Below are 17,010 nucleotides of genomic sequence, written 5' to 3'. Positions count from 1 at the left end.
CATGAGTAAAAAAAAAAAAAAAAAAAAAAAAAAAAAAGCTATTCTGCTGAGTCATGGGTTGTTGCCTTACATTATTGAAATCAATAGAACTGAAGGATAGTCTGTAGTCTAGCCTATGTTTCGGGCTGCAATGAGACGTTCACTATATCCTGTCAATAATATTACCTTCGCTTTCAGTATATAGGGCAGCAAGCCCAGAGCCGGTTGTCTGTGCGCAGGAGGCGCTGCCCTACATCGCGTTTTATAATGATTGCTGCAGCGTTTTTGGTCTTATTAAGACCGTATAGTATTCAAGTTGTTTTGCTATTATTGCTGCTATTGCTTGGAACTATTGCAACCATTCTTTTTTTCTGTTGCTGGCATCGGAGGCTTCGTAACGGGAAACATCCCATAAAATCTGTGCTTTCAGGGCGCTCAAGGAGTCGCGGTGAGTAGAGGCGTCGTCAGCATCTTCAAGCAGTGCGGCTAATCCACCAAACCAAATGCGTGGCATGTCTGCAATATGTTCAAGCATTTTTTTCACACGATTACCTGTTAAATAGGATATAGCCTAAAGTGTATCATGTGCTATTTTAAGCTACTTGACACACTTGAATCGCCATTATTTTCAGCAGATAAACATAGCATTGGCTACAGTTTAGTGTAGACTCACTGCTATGTGCATGGCCTTGAGGGAGAAATCATATATTACTATCAGTGTCCAAATATATATTTTCCACTTTATTCACAGTCTTAATTTGTCTAACGGTCGTTAGTCTATGATGTCATTACGATAGCCTAAATGTAGCCATGTGCTTATGTGATGTGTTAGAAAGTATCAGAGTGAGTTAAACATCTTTTCATTTGTCCTAGAAGCTGGTCTCCGGACACATCATTTTCGATCAGAGGTAATCATTCGTTTTTACTTCGGTCAAGGTCAGTAAGTAGCCAATGTCTTCTTTCAAATACAAGATTGTGAAGGAAGTACAACTATATGCTGCTTTGTGTTACTTTTATTATACTTTACTGTATACTTTTGAGAGTTGTGTTGGTGCGCTATTGTTAGGACTGTGTTATGCGCATTGCGCATGTGTGATCAATAAATAATGTGAATGATTCTGCACTTTATGCAGCTTGACTATTCTGGAGAAAAAAAATCCACATTTGAATGAAAACTTACAAAATATGCCAACATAGGCGATTACAAATGTAACATTAAAAACCACTTAATTACACAATTAACTTATTAGGTTTATGGCAATCAAAAACCAAAGTTCCATCCATTAATGACAATATTTGTCAGTATGATCCATAATAATACATTGATCATCCAACTAGTTAAATGTCTCAACCATATTAAACATTTTCGGCATCTTTTTCTCTCTCCTTTTTGGACATGATGTGCCATGTTTTTACAGGGTTTCAGGCACAGTCCGCGCCATGCCAGGAGGGCGCGCGCTCGAGTGGCAGAGGAAAAGCCTCTTGTCGAAATTCCCCAGAGTGATCATCAGAGTGACTCGTCCACAACTGTGAGGAAACGAAAAGTGAAGAAAAGAGTCCTTCCAGACTTCTATCACTCAGTACAAGTCACCCCAACACGCAAACCCGTAGGTATATTCTTGCGTAATTATAGCCGAATGCCAGTCATTGTCATTTAGGGTATCCATTATAAATGAAATCTGCTTTGGTCAATTATCAGTGCGCCGATTTATTTTCAAATTTTCAATTAACAAATACATGCTACAGCGATGATATGGGTCCTTAAATTGTTAAAGTAACCAACATGCGCGCGTAATCCCTATTAACATGATGCAATTATTGGATGTTTTTTACGCAATAGTTAGCCTTCAATAGTTTGGCCTTCAGTACCACATCCTGGCGATGGTACTTGAAGTTGAAGCCTTGAAAGTTCAGCAATTTCTTGATATTGCTCATGTTGTCATTTTGCATGTTGATACACGCACCAAGCAAACCTAGTACAATGCCATATTAATAATGCAACCAAATTATTGTCGATATTTTAGATTAACAATCATCTCCATTGTAGGCTACAATCCTTAAACCTCACCATACGCCAAACTCTACTGGGGCGAAAAGCAGGATGTAGACAAAATGTTGGTACATGTGTGCTTTTGGGTGTGTCTACATTTTTCTTTGTTTATTCTGGATGAATCTTGCTCAGTATGGACTTTCAAGTTACAACTGAGATGCATGACTCAAGTTACAACTGAAATGCATGATGGTTAAGATGTCTAAACCTCTTTGTGTTATGATTACATTGTTTCAAATGGCAAATATTCATTACAATTACCTCTAGAATTGTAAATAGTATAGGCCTATAATAGATTAACAATGTCAATTTGAATGTTACTTGTCCCAAATGTATAATGTTTGGTTTCTGTAAACATGAACATTTACTGATGGATCCTTTTCTCTTGTACCCTCAAGTTCTCAAGAAATACCTTGATTCTTAATGTACTATAGATGGTAGCAATAGCCTACCATGTACGGTTTAAAAAAGTATCATTCTAAATTGCTTTGGGACTTTTTACATTCACAGGCATGAAAATATGAAGCAAATATTAGGCTAACTAACATAACATCTATGGAGAATGCAGTCTTTATTGTCTTATTTCTGACATAATGCTGGATGCTGTGGCCTTGTAGCAGGAAGTATTACCAATATTCATTGCTGTTGACTTGTAGCCTAACGGATAAAAAATTAAATTGAGTAAGATTCTGTTTGCTGGTGACTGTCTACCCAAACTCCTTGCTCCGGCCAAACGCTACACCACGCCCACGGACGTTAGATTCTTCTCTGCAATGTATAGATAGATAGATAGATAGATAGATAGATAGATAGATAGATAGATAGATAGATAGATGTTTTAATTGCCAGGGTCACCCACCCCATACTTTGCCTTACGACTCAAACTGAATCATTCCGCTTCTATAGATAGAAGCGGAATGATTCAGTTTGAGTCGTAAGGCAAAGTATCGGGTGGGTGACCCTGGCAATTAAAACAAGTGTTTCGCTTATGCTTTGTTTGAGGTGGTATCGGTTTGTTTATTTTGTCACCTTTGTCACTCACTATGATCACAATAAAGATAATGTAGGCCTTCAGAGTCGGACCTCTTGTCATCAGGCAGAGTATGTACTTTTGTAATTTGAGTGAACTATCCCTTTAAGACGTTCGACCTTGACGAGGTCACTAGGTGTCGGGTTAGGGTCGATACATTACCCCCTTCCTTCAGGGAAAGTGTGTCTAGACGCTTCACTATACCAAGTCCCTCACGTGTACACGCCTGGCCTCAAGGGCACCATGTAGCGAATTCAGGGTAGCCCCGACGTGAACCCTGGTCCATCGACTGTTAAGCCAACACCTAAACCGTTAAGGGGAAATTTTAAACATGTTTTGCTTCATATTCATCATATCCAGCACCACCCCAACATCAACATATGTGAAAATTGCACGTTTCTATGTTTTGTTATAAAAAAAGATAGAGGAAGATAAATGACATCATAAACCAATTAGTAGGCAATATGTAGACAATGCCTACTCATAATTGGTTAAAATCAAACGATGCACAGTGATGATGTCATTGGAAACACTTATCTTCCTCTATCTTTTTTTATAACAAAACACAGTCAGTGTGGTGCTGGAGATTATGAATATGAAGTAGATTTTTCAAATGTTATTTTCCTATGCCATGCCCAAGGTGTGGCTTAACAGTCGCTGAACCAAGGTTCAAGTCCTGGTCGGGGCTACCCCTATTGCTTTCTTTACCATGCGAGCAGTCTATGGACAATGTATGACAGCAGTCCATGCTTTGTTTTAGTTTAGCTGGTAGTGTTTCTGAATGCATTTGTGGCACAAATCTCATATAGCATTTAGCAAGTGTGGCACAAATCGCATTCAAGTGATTGGACTGATATTAGCATTTTTCTATAAGTGACTTTGATAAGATTCACAATTAATTTTAGATACGTTCAGATGGTCTGGACAAGATGTGTGAAAAATGCTAACATCGGTCCTATGACTTGAATGGGGTTTGTGCCACAAATGCTAAAACATTAGCATTTTTAAACATTGCCAGGGATATAAAACCAAAGCATGGATTGCTGTCATGCCTTCTCCATACACTGTTTACATACTAAGAAAACCAATATGTTATTTTGTGATATGGGTGAACTATCCCTTTAACGGTTAAGGTGATGCCTTCACAGTCGCTGGACCACAGTTCGAGTCCCGGTCAGGGCTACAAAGTTCATGGATCATTATATTTAGGTCATATCATGCATTATTTGCACCATTTCAAGCATGATTGCTTTCACCATTGAGCAAGAGCATGCTTTGTTGATACACCCATGGTCAATCAAATGTTGGTGATTGACTGTGATATACCCTGAGTTAATTTTTAAAGGCCCAATGTAGCCGTTTTTATGTCGATATCAAATCATGTCATTTTCATTAAAATGGCAAAAATTGCTTTGAGCAAAAAACGATGTATCATGCAAGAATTTTGATAGGACTGTCTGGGAGTGGTATGAGTGGGGAGGGGGAAGCTGAAATAGAGCTGTTATTGGCAGAGAGGTTCGGAACAGTCTTTGTTATTGGTCTATTAACCAATTTACTGCATGGTGATGTCACCATGGAAAGCTGCAACACCAATGCCAACCTGCTGATTAGAAGGTCCTGTATTTTCAACCAGCAACTATAGTGAAATAACACTGATCAAATGTTTTCTCATTTTTACAGTGTGGGTTTCATAGGCTGTTGTGCAATATGATACAAAACACAGGACAAACAGAATGTTGACTGCACTGGGCTTTTAATGACCTACTCTAGTTTAGATTTAAACAGCAAAGTTGTTCTATAATTGTGCAATCGAACTCAACATGTGACTGTATAACCTATTGCTATTTGAGCAGCCACACCCTGCCTCGATGTGTCATCACACGGTGTGGATAAGTATTACTTATGTACTTGCTCAGTTACCCTATCACAGAGCCTAGACACAGAGAGACGGCCTAGACAGACAGACAGACAGACAGACATACAAGAACATCATAAATAACCCAACAGAATGCATACATTTTTATTTGGACTTCATAAAGATTATAAGGACAGTGCTCTAAAATTGCACATTCATTGTCAACTAGCAGCATTTCTAATGAATGGCACACAGAGCACATGCGCATCAGGCAGCAAAACAACAACCCGACTGTGCATCACAAAGGATGCTCATGGACCAGTCTCTGGATTTCTGATTGGTTTTGGACGGTAAACATGGAGACTACGCAGTCACCACTAGACACGCATCCACCCAGGATGGCGCTGTAAGACCGCGTCATTGGCCACAGCTTGCCGATTGAATAATCAGAAATACAGCGCTTGGCTCCTCCAGACTCCATCCGCCCTCTTCTGTATCCTAGGATGGTGACGCGTTGACATGCTAGAGCTCTCGCATCGCATGATATTCTCCCTGGCCCAATCTTTTCACACTCTCTGGGGACTTGACATCATTTCGGGCTCTCAATCCAAAGGGGAGACAAGCATAATGTAATGAGCAGAGTGCATCGCTAGAAGGGTGTGGTTCTGATTAAAAATAACATAGCCTGCCCGGACGCTGTCTGAGTTTACAGCAAGTGGATAAAGGATTTCGATATAATCAACTGATACCATGTATACAGCGGTAAGTCTTATTTCTGGCCTGGCGGGGGAGCCAGATACAATTGATTTTCATTCTAGCTGCCTGCTTCTGCTTTAGCTTTTTATTGTTGAATCAGAGATAATTTCTAGGCGAGCTGGTGGCTCACACTACGGTGCCTTCCCTAGAGCAATGTACATTTACATTACGCACGTCAGTTTAGGCAACCGTGGGAGTAGCGATGGTGAGACATGTTACATTGTGTCTTTCTGACTGTGCTCATATGTGTGTTGTCATATTTGTGTTACGATGGAGCGAGCAACACATTGATAATTTATTTCTATTGTTTCAACAGAGCTCCGGTTCTGGCAACGCTTCCCTTCACTGTTCCATGTCTTCATCGGCGGATTTCTCGGACGAAGATGATTATAGTCTTAAATCTGGGTCGGTCTCACCGGCACCGGGGGACACGTTACCCTGGAACCTACCAAGACACGAGCGACATAAGCGACAAATTCAGGGAGGATCCGTTTTGGATCCAGCAGAGAGAGCTGTGCTCAGGATTGCAGGTGAGTGCCCATATTTAATTGATTGTCAGGGCCGGATCTAGCCTTTTGGGGTCTCTAAGCGAGACTTGGTTGCTCCCCCTTCCTCGCGGGCAAAACATTTGAGTGGTCCTCCTTCTTTAAAAAAAGTGGATAATAAGATACTTTTGAAGCGAATATCCTCCAATTCTACAAATTTTGCCATGGGGCGGAGAGACATTTATGCAATTTTATGTCAGATTTCATGCAATTCTATTCATTTTGCTATGGAGGCAGAGATAAATTAAATTCAATTTTGCAATCAAAAATTGTTAGCTGACATGACTAATTGGGTGACTGTCAGTGACTGACATAACAAGTGAAAAATTGCTGACCCACAACCAAATTTAGAACCTGCACCTTGTTAGTCTACTATTCTAACTCTCAACAGTAAATTGAGACTCTGATTTGTAGGGGGGTGGGGGGGCCCTAAGCTACCGCTGGGGCCCTAAGTGATCGTTTATGTGCTGCTGATAATATAACATGAAAGCCTATTGATTTTGCACATCTATCAGATATGGCACATAGCAACTCTGATGTGTAGGCTACAGACTACAGGTTCTATTTATTCTCCATATAAATGGACTATGGGCAATTACAGTATAGACTGAAGCAGCTGCTGGACAGTCACATATATAAGCAGTCAGCCACTGTCACTTCTGATACATGTCCAATTCAGACAAAGCCATACATGTGTGTAGGCTTCTGTAGCCAATAATTAAGCTTCTGTCTCATAAGAATAGCCCATAACACACATTAATAAATGCATGTCAAAACCTGGAGGCGAGGTACGTTATTTGCTGTGTTGGAATGCTCACATTACTCCTCTATTCTATTGACCGTCCAATGGCTGTTGAGGTTGAGTTCTATAGGTGAAAGTGCAAGGAGCAGTCATCATTGCCTGTGCATAAGGCTGTGCATTAGGCTATTAGAATCGGAATTTGAATATTCATTGTAATCCTTTGATACATGGGTTTATAAGCTGCAGGGCCTTTATGAGTGCAACTTTTATGTTCGTCTGATGATGTTTATTTTGATTAACATGTTTTAATTTTTTGAATATATATTTTTTAAATGTGATAGGAATCATTTGATCAACATCTATGCCACAAACTGGGAATGTCACAGTATTGAACCATGTGGCATGCTGCAAATGCAGTCTGTGAAACAAATGAGAGTAGGCCTAGTAATGATACATTCCAGGGGCGACCTTGCTAAAGGATTTGTTTTTTTGTTTGTTTGTTTTTTGCAAAAAGACTGTTCTCAGACCATCATTTCAGTTCAGTGGCCTTGACAGGGCTGTGATAGGGGCGGCAGGGTAGCCTAGTGGTTAGAGCGTTGGACTAGTAACCGGAAGGTTGCGAGTTCAAACCCCCGAGCTGACAAGATACAAATCTGTCGTTCTGCCCCTGAACAGGCAGTTAACCCACTGTCATAGAAAATAAGAATGTGTTCTTAACTGACTTGCCTGGTTAAATAAAGGTAAAAATTTAAAAATGAAATAGGCTGGATGCACTTTTCAATTCAGGAATGAATCGTTAGTCATATGATCAGAACCATAACTGCAAAGTGAAGTATTTGGTTGGCAATGGTAATGGGAATATGGGTATATCTGCAGGGTGTGCCGTCTCGCCCACTTATCTCCTTTTCCTGCTTGATGACATTCCTCAACAGAATATTTGGCTTTGATAAAAATGGAGCAACAGGAGTCTATCATATCATAATTAAGCCTGATGTGATTATAGACACTGGCAGGAATGCGGTTTTAACCAATCGGCATTCAGGATTAGACCCATCCATTGTATAACATATCATAATCCAGCCTGATATGATCATACGACCAACATTATGTTATTATAAGGCTACATATGCTATTGCCTATCACACGTACAACCTTCAGTGTGTTGCTTGGTTTGAAATGCTATTTGATGTTTCTAAAAGGGGCCCTTATTGTTTTGTTCACGATGTGAGTAGTCCTAAAACCCATCATTTTTATTACCTGAATCTCAGGATCCATGGATTACTTACTAGTTAAAAAAGAATTAGGTTAATATAGTTTGGTTGATCTATCCCTTCAATTCACCAGTCCTGAATCTTCCTTGTGGCAGGGTGTAGTCATTGTTCAGGTGGATTTGATTTGATTAGGATCCCCATTAGCCAATGCCAATGGCGACAGCTCATCATACTGGGGTTCGATAGATAACAAAGAAGACATTACTGACAAAATACTTTACAATTGACATACATTTAGATGCATCTGACCCTTTCCCAATGATGTCTGATACTGGGAAATACTTGCCCTCTGATTTCTCCCCTTTTGTTAATCTTATTCATGTCTGTAACTGTTGTCCATACCATCTTGATCACTTCTCCCTAGAAAGAATTGGCCTATTGATTCTCTGTATTTTATGTAAATAATCTGGTTGAATAGAGCCTGGACTGTGTTGAAATGCATAATCATCAGCATCCTCTGTTCATTCTGGACTGCATTTCCTCTAGAATGAAACCCTTTTAATATTAGGACCTGTGAGGACATCTCCTCTGCCTGCTGTTGCATGTGAGCTGCATGCAGACTCATGCAACAGAGATGGAAAAATATATACAATATTCCAGATTAGTGTATCATATGTATAACACAAATCATTTTTTGATCAGTGAAACGTAATTTTGAAGCATCTCTATGTTAAAACAAATATAATATAGGCCTTGATTTATGAATTACGACAGTTGTCATCCTTTTATAATAATTGGATTAAGTATGTTGGATTAAAAATTGGCCTACAGGTGTATGAACTTAATTTGATCACCCTGTTGTTGGAGGACATTTCCCGTGCAGCAGGAAATGCTAACTTGTCATCTATTCAAAGTTAAAAAAGACTTCTAAATGTTCTAATTTCCACTAAAATACCAGACTTGATTTACCCTAACTAAACATGTATCAACCCCTTCAAAATGTAATTATAATCTACACAATGATCCACAATTCTTGTTGCCTCATAATTATTTGACTCCCCTGAGAAAATGGTCAAATTATGATCCTATATCTGTAATAAGGCAATGCCAAACAAGTAAAACAATTTAATAGAGTTTATGCTTAAACTATGTAGCTATACTTGTCATGGAATGAAAACATTGTGGACTGTATTGAAATGACTGGAATGGTATCAGTGCTTATTAATGCATATTAAACACAGCAGTTCATGATGACTGATTTTGTAATGAACAGTCGCATTAGCCTCCTGGTATTGCTGGGATGTTGGTAAAAGGAGGGGAGCCGCGTGCATTAGTATTCTCTTGTCCAGCAGCCCTTTCTCCCTCCCTCCCAGACTGTCACAGAACACTACCGGGATTCTCATGACACCGGAGAGGCGAGTCGCCTATTGGTTGTTGGGGGGGGGGGGTCCTTGCTTGGAACAACAGCGCGGATCACTCCTCAGTCCGGATCCTGTCCCGCAACGAGGCTACATATTCTCGTCACAGCGTCTGGTGAATGTCCAGCCTGTAGAGCTCTATGGTGGATCCCGGTAATGGCTCACCACAACGCGACACAGGCGGGTTATGTGCTCGCGGACGAAAAGGAATACCTTCAAGCTTATGAGGATGTCCTCGAAAAATACAAAGGTATGCTAATTACTTTAGCCTATACTGATTGAATATATGCGTTAATTGGTAGGCCTACAATGTTTTGAAATGAATCAAATAGCCATGTATGGGAAAATTGCTCCGTGGTAACCTACAGCCGAATGACAGCCCTAAACAAGTTTGTGAGCTTTGCAAGCAATGAGCTTTGATTTCAGCGGGTCGGAGTGAATGGAAACATGAAAGTCTAAGCTATTTACTTGTAGTCTACAGCCTTGACAGTTGATATTATAAGTATGAAAGTTATGTTTACCACTTGTAAATAGCCACGCTTTGCTGTCACTTTTGTCACGTAAAAAAGGCAGACTCGAAATTACTGTAGGCTATATTTTGGTAGGCCTATTCATTATGGAGATGCTTATTTATTTGAATAAAATATAATGCAGGAGATGTTATTTACTTGCCTTGAACATACGGTATCTATGAAGGATTGAATATTGTTGCGTGGATGACACCTATTTTGTTATAACTCTAGTTTAATCTATTGAGCATATTGTAATTGATGTAGGCCTAAACAACGAGAGGACCGTGGTCCATCAGCTAAAGATGCAGCAGGCCTATTAACTTACATCAGTCCATCAAGCATTTACATTCAGGCTGAGAGGACTTGAGGCCAAGTCAAGTACTGGAATTACATTTTCAATATCCTGTCTACAGCAAAGCATTCTCCACTAGCTGGATGACATCATCCCAGTTCCCATAATCTCTGACCAGGCCTATAGTGTCAAACTCGAATAGACACCGTCTCCTACAGTGATTGTTTTTCCACTTTATATTTTCCATCTCCCCCACATTATCTGCACCGTTTGAACGATCAGTGAGTAAAGGTCATCTGTGTGAATGCGTTAGTTGTGTATGTTACTGTGAATCCTTGTTAACCAGTGGTCACTAACAATGCAGATTAATGTGGTCTCTCTCTCTCTCTCTCTCTCTCTCTCTCTCTCTCTCTCTCTCTCTCTCTCTCTCTCTCTCTCTCTCTCTCTCTCTCTCTCTCTCTCCTCCCTCTCCCTCTCCTCTCCCTCCCTCCCTCCCTCTCTCCCTCCCTCTCTCCCTCTCTCTCTCTCTCTCTCTCTCTCTCTCTCTCTCTCTCTCTCTCTCTCTCTCTCTCTCTCTCTCTCTCTCTCTCTCTCTCTCTCTCTCTCTCTCTCTCTCTCTCTCTCTCTCTCTCTCTCTCTCTCTCTCTCTCCTCTCTCTCTCTCTCTCTCCCTCTCCCTCTCCCTCTCTCTCTCTCTCTCTCTCTCTCTCTCTCTCTCTCTCTCTCTCTCTCTCTCTCTCTCTCTCTCTCTCTCTCTCTCTCTCTCTCTCTCTCTCTCTCTCTCTCTCTCTCTCTCTCTCTCTCTCTCTCTCTCTCTCTCTCTCTCTCCTCTCTCTCTCTCTCTCTCTCTCTCTCTCTCTCTCTCTCTCTCTCTCTCTCTCTCTCTCTCTCTCTCTCTCTCCCTCTCTCTCTCTCTCTCTCTCTCTCTCTCTCCCTCTCTCTCTCAGCTGTTGCTATGACAGCAACAAACAGTCAGCTGTGACCTGGCTTAATGGTCCTTGACTAGAGCCTAATGGAATCATATGATGTAGCATCATTTGGAATGTGTCTGACTTGTCTCCAGGCGCTAGGTCAGACAACAATTTGTTTTATAATTGGTGCTCCCTACAACCACCTACATACTTCTACTTCAAATGTTACAAAAAACATTTTGGTTTCTAAAAATGACTTTGGTCCACACTTATTATTGTTACCATAATGTTAAGAATTGCAACCACTCTAAACCGATATTCTATTAATATTATTTCTTTACTTTGATTCTTATAAATTCTTCTCTTGAGCTTATACATCATTACAAATGTTGGTAATGTTTAATAATACCGCAATAATAATTTAGTATGTGCACTACTTATCAGTAGTTTATGAAATAAAGGTATTGTAAAGTGTTTTAAGCCCGACAGTGATTTGAGCCGAACATTTGAATACTAGTGATCAATGTCATTGTCACCTGCAGTCAGGGAGCTGTGCTGCAGCTTTAAAAGACAGGCCAATAGCCTTGCAATGCATTGCCAACCACTTTAGGAATATCCCTGTTTGAAATGATCACAAGGCATATCCGTGGACCCTTTCCTTCAGTCAAATGACCCAGTGGTCTCATGGGTGGAATGTTATTCATATTTTTCATAATTTATAATAATAATAATAATATAATAATAATAATAATAATAATAATATAATAATATAATAATATAATATATGCCATTTAGCTGACGCTTTTATCCAAAGCGACTTACAGTCATGTGTGCATACATTCTACGTATGGGTGGTCCCGGGAAACGAACCCACTACCCTGGCGTTACAAGCGCCATGCTCTACCAACTGAGCCACAGAAGGACCACCAATTTCATAATTAATAAACATTATTTTTAAAACCCCACAAAAAAATCTGGTGTTTCTATGTCAAACAGTTCTGTTATATTTCAGTTTTCTGTTACGTATATAAAGTGTAATATTGGGAAGCAAACTCAAAATGTAATACATTTCAACTCTATATCTGACATGGTACAGGTGTCTTCTTTTTTTAAGCACATAACCATGTGTGTGAGGTGGATACTTTTGTTTCAAAGTAGATTTGTTTAAGACTAGCAAGAAAGACTCTGTGGGACCCTGATTTAGCCCACTGCAGTAAAACGTTAATGATCTAAGTTATTTTTCATGTGACAGATAGCTGGAAATCACCTTTTCTGAGGACTCAGTACAAAGTTATAATGGGAACAAGGAGGAAGTTCAATACTGAATCATAATTAATGTTTTGGTAAAATATATTACCGAGTGATGCACCAATATTAAATTTCTGGCCGATAACGATATCCAATATTTTCCTTGCCCCCCCAAAAATGATACCGATAACCAATATTTAAAAATGTTGCGGCCTTTTAATCATTCTAGTACAGTTAAATAGTTAACACACACACACATGGACGCAGCGGTCTAAGGCACTGCATCTCAGTGCAAGAGGCGTCACTACAGTCCCTGGTTCGAATCCAGGCTGTATCACATCCGGCCATGATTGGGAGTCCTATAGGGCGGCGCACAATTGTCCCAGCATCGTCTGGGTTTGGCCGGGGTAGGCCGTCATTGTAAATAAGAATTTGTTCTTAACGGACTTGCCTAGTTAAATAAAGGTTACACACACACACACACACACACACACACACACACACACACACACACACACACACACACACACACACACACACACACACACACACACACACACGAACATAAAAAAACACACACACACACACACACACACACACACACACACACACACACACACACACACACACACACACACACACACACACACACACACACACCAAAAGGTTTCTGTTGGCATTCACTTATGTCCCCATTACCAGTAAAACATAATCAAACCTATTTCTTTCACTTACTTGCTGGGCTGTTTTATTGTTAATTTGTTCAGTCATTTCATTCTCAAACAGGATTTCTATGGGAACGCCGTTTGGGTCTTTGCCTGTCAAAAAACACTACGTGTCAAATAAGCTTGTTGCCCAATCAGGACCTGAATATGACTGCAAGTCACATAATAATCTAAGGCGTTCATACATTTTTGACGTAGTTATTACAGATTGATTACACTATCACTCGTATTTCATATGTCACAACGATTCATCAATACGTACGCTATGCTGCTGGTAAAGTTGTCTCGCGCACCTACAGTGCTGGTCATAAAAAAAAGCTAGCTAGCTCATGGATGCAAACAATGTTCTTCCCCAAAAACATAGCAAACGAAATGATCTGTTTCTGTAGCTATAGTTAGCTAGCTGACTATAGCTAGGTGTCATCATTTAAAATAACCTTAATTTAAAAGACAGTTCTTTTTTTGATTAATGGTGGTCGGACACCCAGGTGTCATCATTTAAAATAACCCTAATTTATAAGACAGTTCTTCTTGGATGAATGATGGTCGGACCCATCTATGTGAAGCTAGCCACAATAAGGATTAGCCATAATAGGGACTTTGCGGTTAGTCTTCAAAATAAAAGTATGTCATTGACAGTGATGCAAATGAATACAAATAGTAGAATTATGCCATAATTGAATAGAGCATGCTAAACAAGGTTGAAATGTTATTATATAAAATCAACAAAAGACAATAATTTGTTAATTTGACAAACATCTGTTGAAATCACACTGTATGTATTATACTCTACTCTACTCTACTCTACTCTACTCTACTCTACTCTACTCTACTCTACTCTACTCTACTCTATTCTACAAATTGGATGCAGTCTATCACAGTGCCATCCGTTTTGTCACCAAAGCCCCATATACTACCCACCACTGCGACCTGTACGCTATCCTTGGCTAGCCCTCGCTTCATACTCGTCGCCAAACCCACTGGCTCTAGGTCATATACAAGTCTTTGCGAGGTAAAGCCCCACCTTAGCTCACTGGTCACCATAGCAGCACCCAACCGTAGCACACGCTCCAGCATATCTCTCTGGTCACCCCCAAAGCCAATTCCTCCTTTCGCCGCCTTTCCTTCCAGTTCTCTGCTGCCAACGACTGGAACGAACTGCAAAAATCACTGAAGCTGGAGTCTCATTTCTCCCTCACTAGTTTTAAGCACCAGCTGTCAGAGCAGCTCACAGATCACTGCACCTGTACATAGCCCACCTGTAAATAGCCCATCCAACTACCTCATCCCCATATTGTATTTATTTATTTATCTTTCTTCTTTGCACCCCAGTATCTCTACTAGCACATTCATCTTCTGCACATCTATCACTCCAGTGTTTAATTGGTATTTTGTTATTACTTCACCCCCATGGCCTATTTATTGCCTTACCTCCCTTATCTTACCTAATTTGTACACACTGCATATAGACTTTTTCTACTGTATTATTGACTGTATGTTTGTTTATTCCATGTGTAACTCTGTGTTGTTGTATGTGTCGAACTGCTTTGCTTTATCTTAGTATCTCAGTTGTTCTCAACTAGCCTACCTGGTTAAATAAAGGTCAAATAAATAAATACAAACTTTAGAATTGCTTTGGGGGCATATGTATTTCACTGTACAGCCTTACCAATGGATTGTGGATCAATGACATGTGGTATCAGTCTACTCAGTGACACCCAGAGAACATTAGTGTCATAGCTCTTATTGCAGTACTCTGAAACAACTGTGAATTGAGCCACATTTATTGTCAAAGTTTGTGTACTGAACACTATTCCCAAGACAAAACAATACTGATTGGATGTTTTGGAGTCTGAGGAGGACGTTGGTAACAAATAGCTTGGGTATTGAGGAGACTGATACCCCAAATCCTTAGGTAAAGCTGTACAGTTCAATATGAATATCAATACAATACAACAGGCTGACTGGGGGGGTGTGATATCACAGTCCCGCGATACAACGCTAATATTTGCATAAAATCTTCACAGTTGTGTTCTGTGGGTGTCACAGAGTAGACTCATTTTATTGCTTCACATTCCAACCTTGTTCAACATGATCTAGTCTAAATATGGCATGATTCCACCAATTGTAACCTTAGTGGAAGTATGACACAAATACAGTTTACTTGTGTTGCTGAGAATTCTGGTATGTTTTGTTACCCATGAATTTATTTTTAATCTGTTGCACACTGACTAACTGAAGTGATTTTTAAATGTTTTTTTACTTTCAAAGAGGTACTTTTATTTTGAAGGCAAACCACATATTCCACTATTGTGCCTAATCCTTATTGTGGCTAGCTTCACAACACATAACCCGGTCTGGTCGAGCCTCACTAGCCAGATGAAGCTAGTTCTCCCATGCACAGTCACATGGGAGAACAGAAATCATGTTTTGAACTAATCTTACACATCAAAAAGAATGTGCCTACAAATCATTAAAATCCAGACAGAAAATATTTACACAAGAAGCAATCTAATATCACACGTTAGCTTTGGGCAACAGGGTTAAGTAGCTGGCTAGCTATTTATTTTCATGAACTGAAGTTCAATTTCAATAGGTGAACAACAAGTGGCTACCTAGCTAATACTTACTCACAAGGATTCCTAAATCATTGCTAAGAATTAGAGGTTGACCGATTAATCGGAATGGACGATTAATTAGGGCCGATTTCAAGTTTTCATAACAATCGGAAATCTGTATTTTTGGGCGCCGATTTCCGATTATTTTTACATTTATTTATTTTATTTTTTATACCATTTATTTAACTAGGCAAGTCAGTTAAGAACACATTCTTATTTTCAATGACTGCCTAGGAACTGTGACCAAAGTCTCGTATTTCTGTGTGTTATTATGTTTTAATTAAGTCTGAATTGATAGAGCAGTCTAACTGAGCAGCAGCAGGCCCGTAATCATTCATTCAAACAGCACTTTTGTGCATTTTGCCAGCAGCTCTTCGCAAGCACAGCACTGTTTATGACTTCAAGCCTATCAGTCTAATGGCTGGTGTAACCAATGTGAAATGGCTAGCTAGTTAGCTGGGTATGCGCTAATACTGTTTAAAACGTAACTCGCTTTTAGATTTGGAGCAGTTATTCCCTTGCGCTGCAAGGGCCGTGGCTTTTGTGGAGCGATGGGTAACGATGCTTCGAGTGTGGCTGTTGTCGATGTGTTCCTGGTTCGAGCCCAGGTAGGGGCGAGGAGGGGGACCGAAGCTATACTGTTACACTGGCAATAATATAGTGCCTATAAGAACATCCAATAGTCAAAGGTATATGAAATACAAATGGTATAGAGAGAAATAGTCCTATAAATACTATATTAACTACAACCTAAAACCTCTTACCTTGGAATATTGAAGTCTCATGTTAAATGGAACCGCCAATTTTCATATGTTCTCATGTTCTGAGCAAGGAACTTAAACGTTAGCTTTTTTACACGGCACACATTTTTACATGGCACATATTACTTTCTTCTCTAACACTTTGTTGTTGCATTATTTAAACCAAATTGAATATGTTTCATTATTTATTTGAGGCTAAATTGATTTTATTGATGTTTTATATTAAGTTAAAATAAGTGTTAATTCAGTATTGTTGTAATTGTCATTATTACAAATAAAAAATATTTAAAAAAATTGTCCGATGAATCGGTATCGGCCTTTTTGGTCCTCCAATAATCGGTATCGGCGTTGAAAAATC

General features: G+C 39.7%; 1 protein-coding gene across 4 annotated transcripts in view; it reads left to right on the top strand.

Annotated features, from left to right (window-relative positions):
- The first annotated feature begins 202 nt into the window (after positions 1 to 202).
- dst (dystonin) overlaps positions 203 to 17,010 on the top strand; it is a 212,990-nt gene continuing 196,182 nt past the window's right edge. The window contains exons 1-4 of one of the 4 annotated variants that reach the window (XM_052477885.1): positions 203 to 427; positions 853 to 887; positions 1,398 to 1,586; positions 5,987 to 6,200. In XM_052477885.1, the coding sequence (XP_052333845.1) occupies positions 247 to 427; positions 853 to 887; positions 1,398 to 1,586; positions 5,987 to 6,200 (619 nt within the window). In that variant the 5' untranslated portion in view covers positions 203 to 246. Of the gene's footprint in view, positions 428 to 852; positions 888 to 1,397; positions 1,587 to 5,510; positions 5,677 to 5,798; positions 5,876 to 5,986; positions 6,201 to 9,653; positions 9,837 to 17,010 lie in introns of those variants that run through there. The other 3 variants (XM_052477887.1, XM_052477888.1, XM_052477890.1) reach the window with 3 other exon arrangements.

Source organism: Oncorhynchus keta, chromosome 24 (genome assembly GCF_023373465.1).
Source record: "Oncorhynchus keta strain PuntledgeMale-10-30-2019 chromosome 24, Oket_V2, whole genome shotgun sequence".
Taxonomy (NCBI): Eukaryota; Metazoa; Chordata; class Actinopteri; order Salmoniformes; family Salmonidae; genus Oncorhynchus; species Oncorhynchus keta.
Note: the sequence above shows the minus strand (reverse complement) of the source record. Positions and strands in the feature narration are given on the sequence as shown.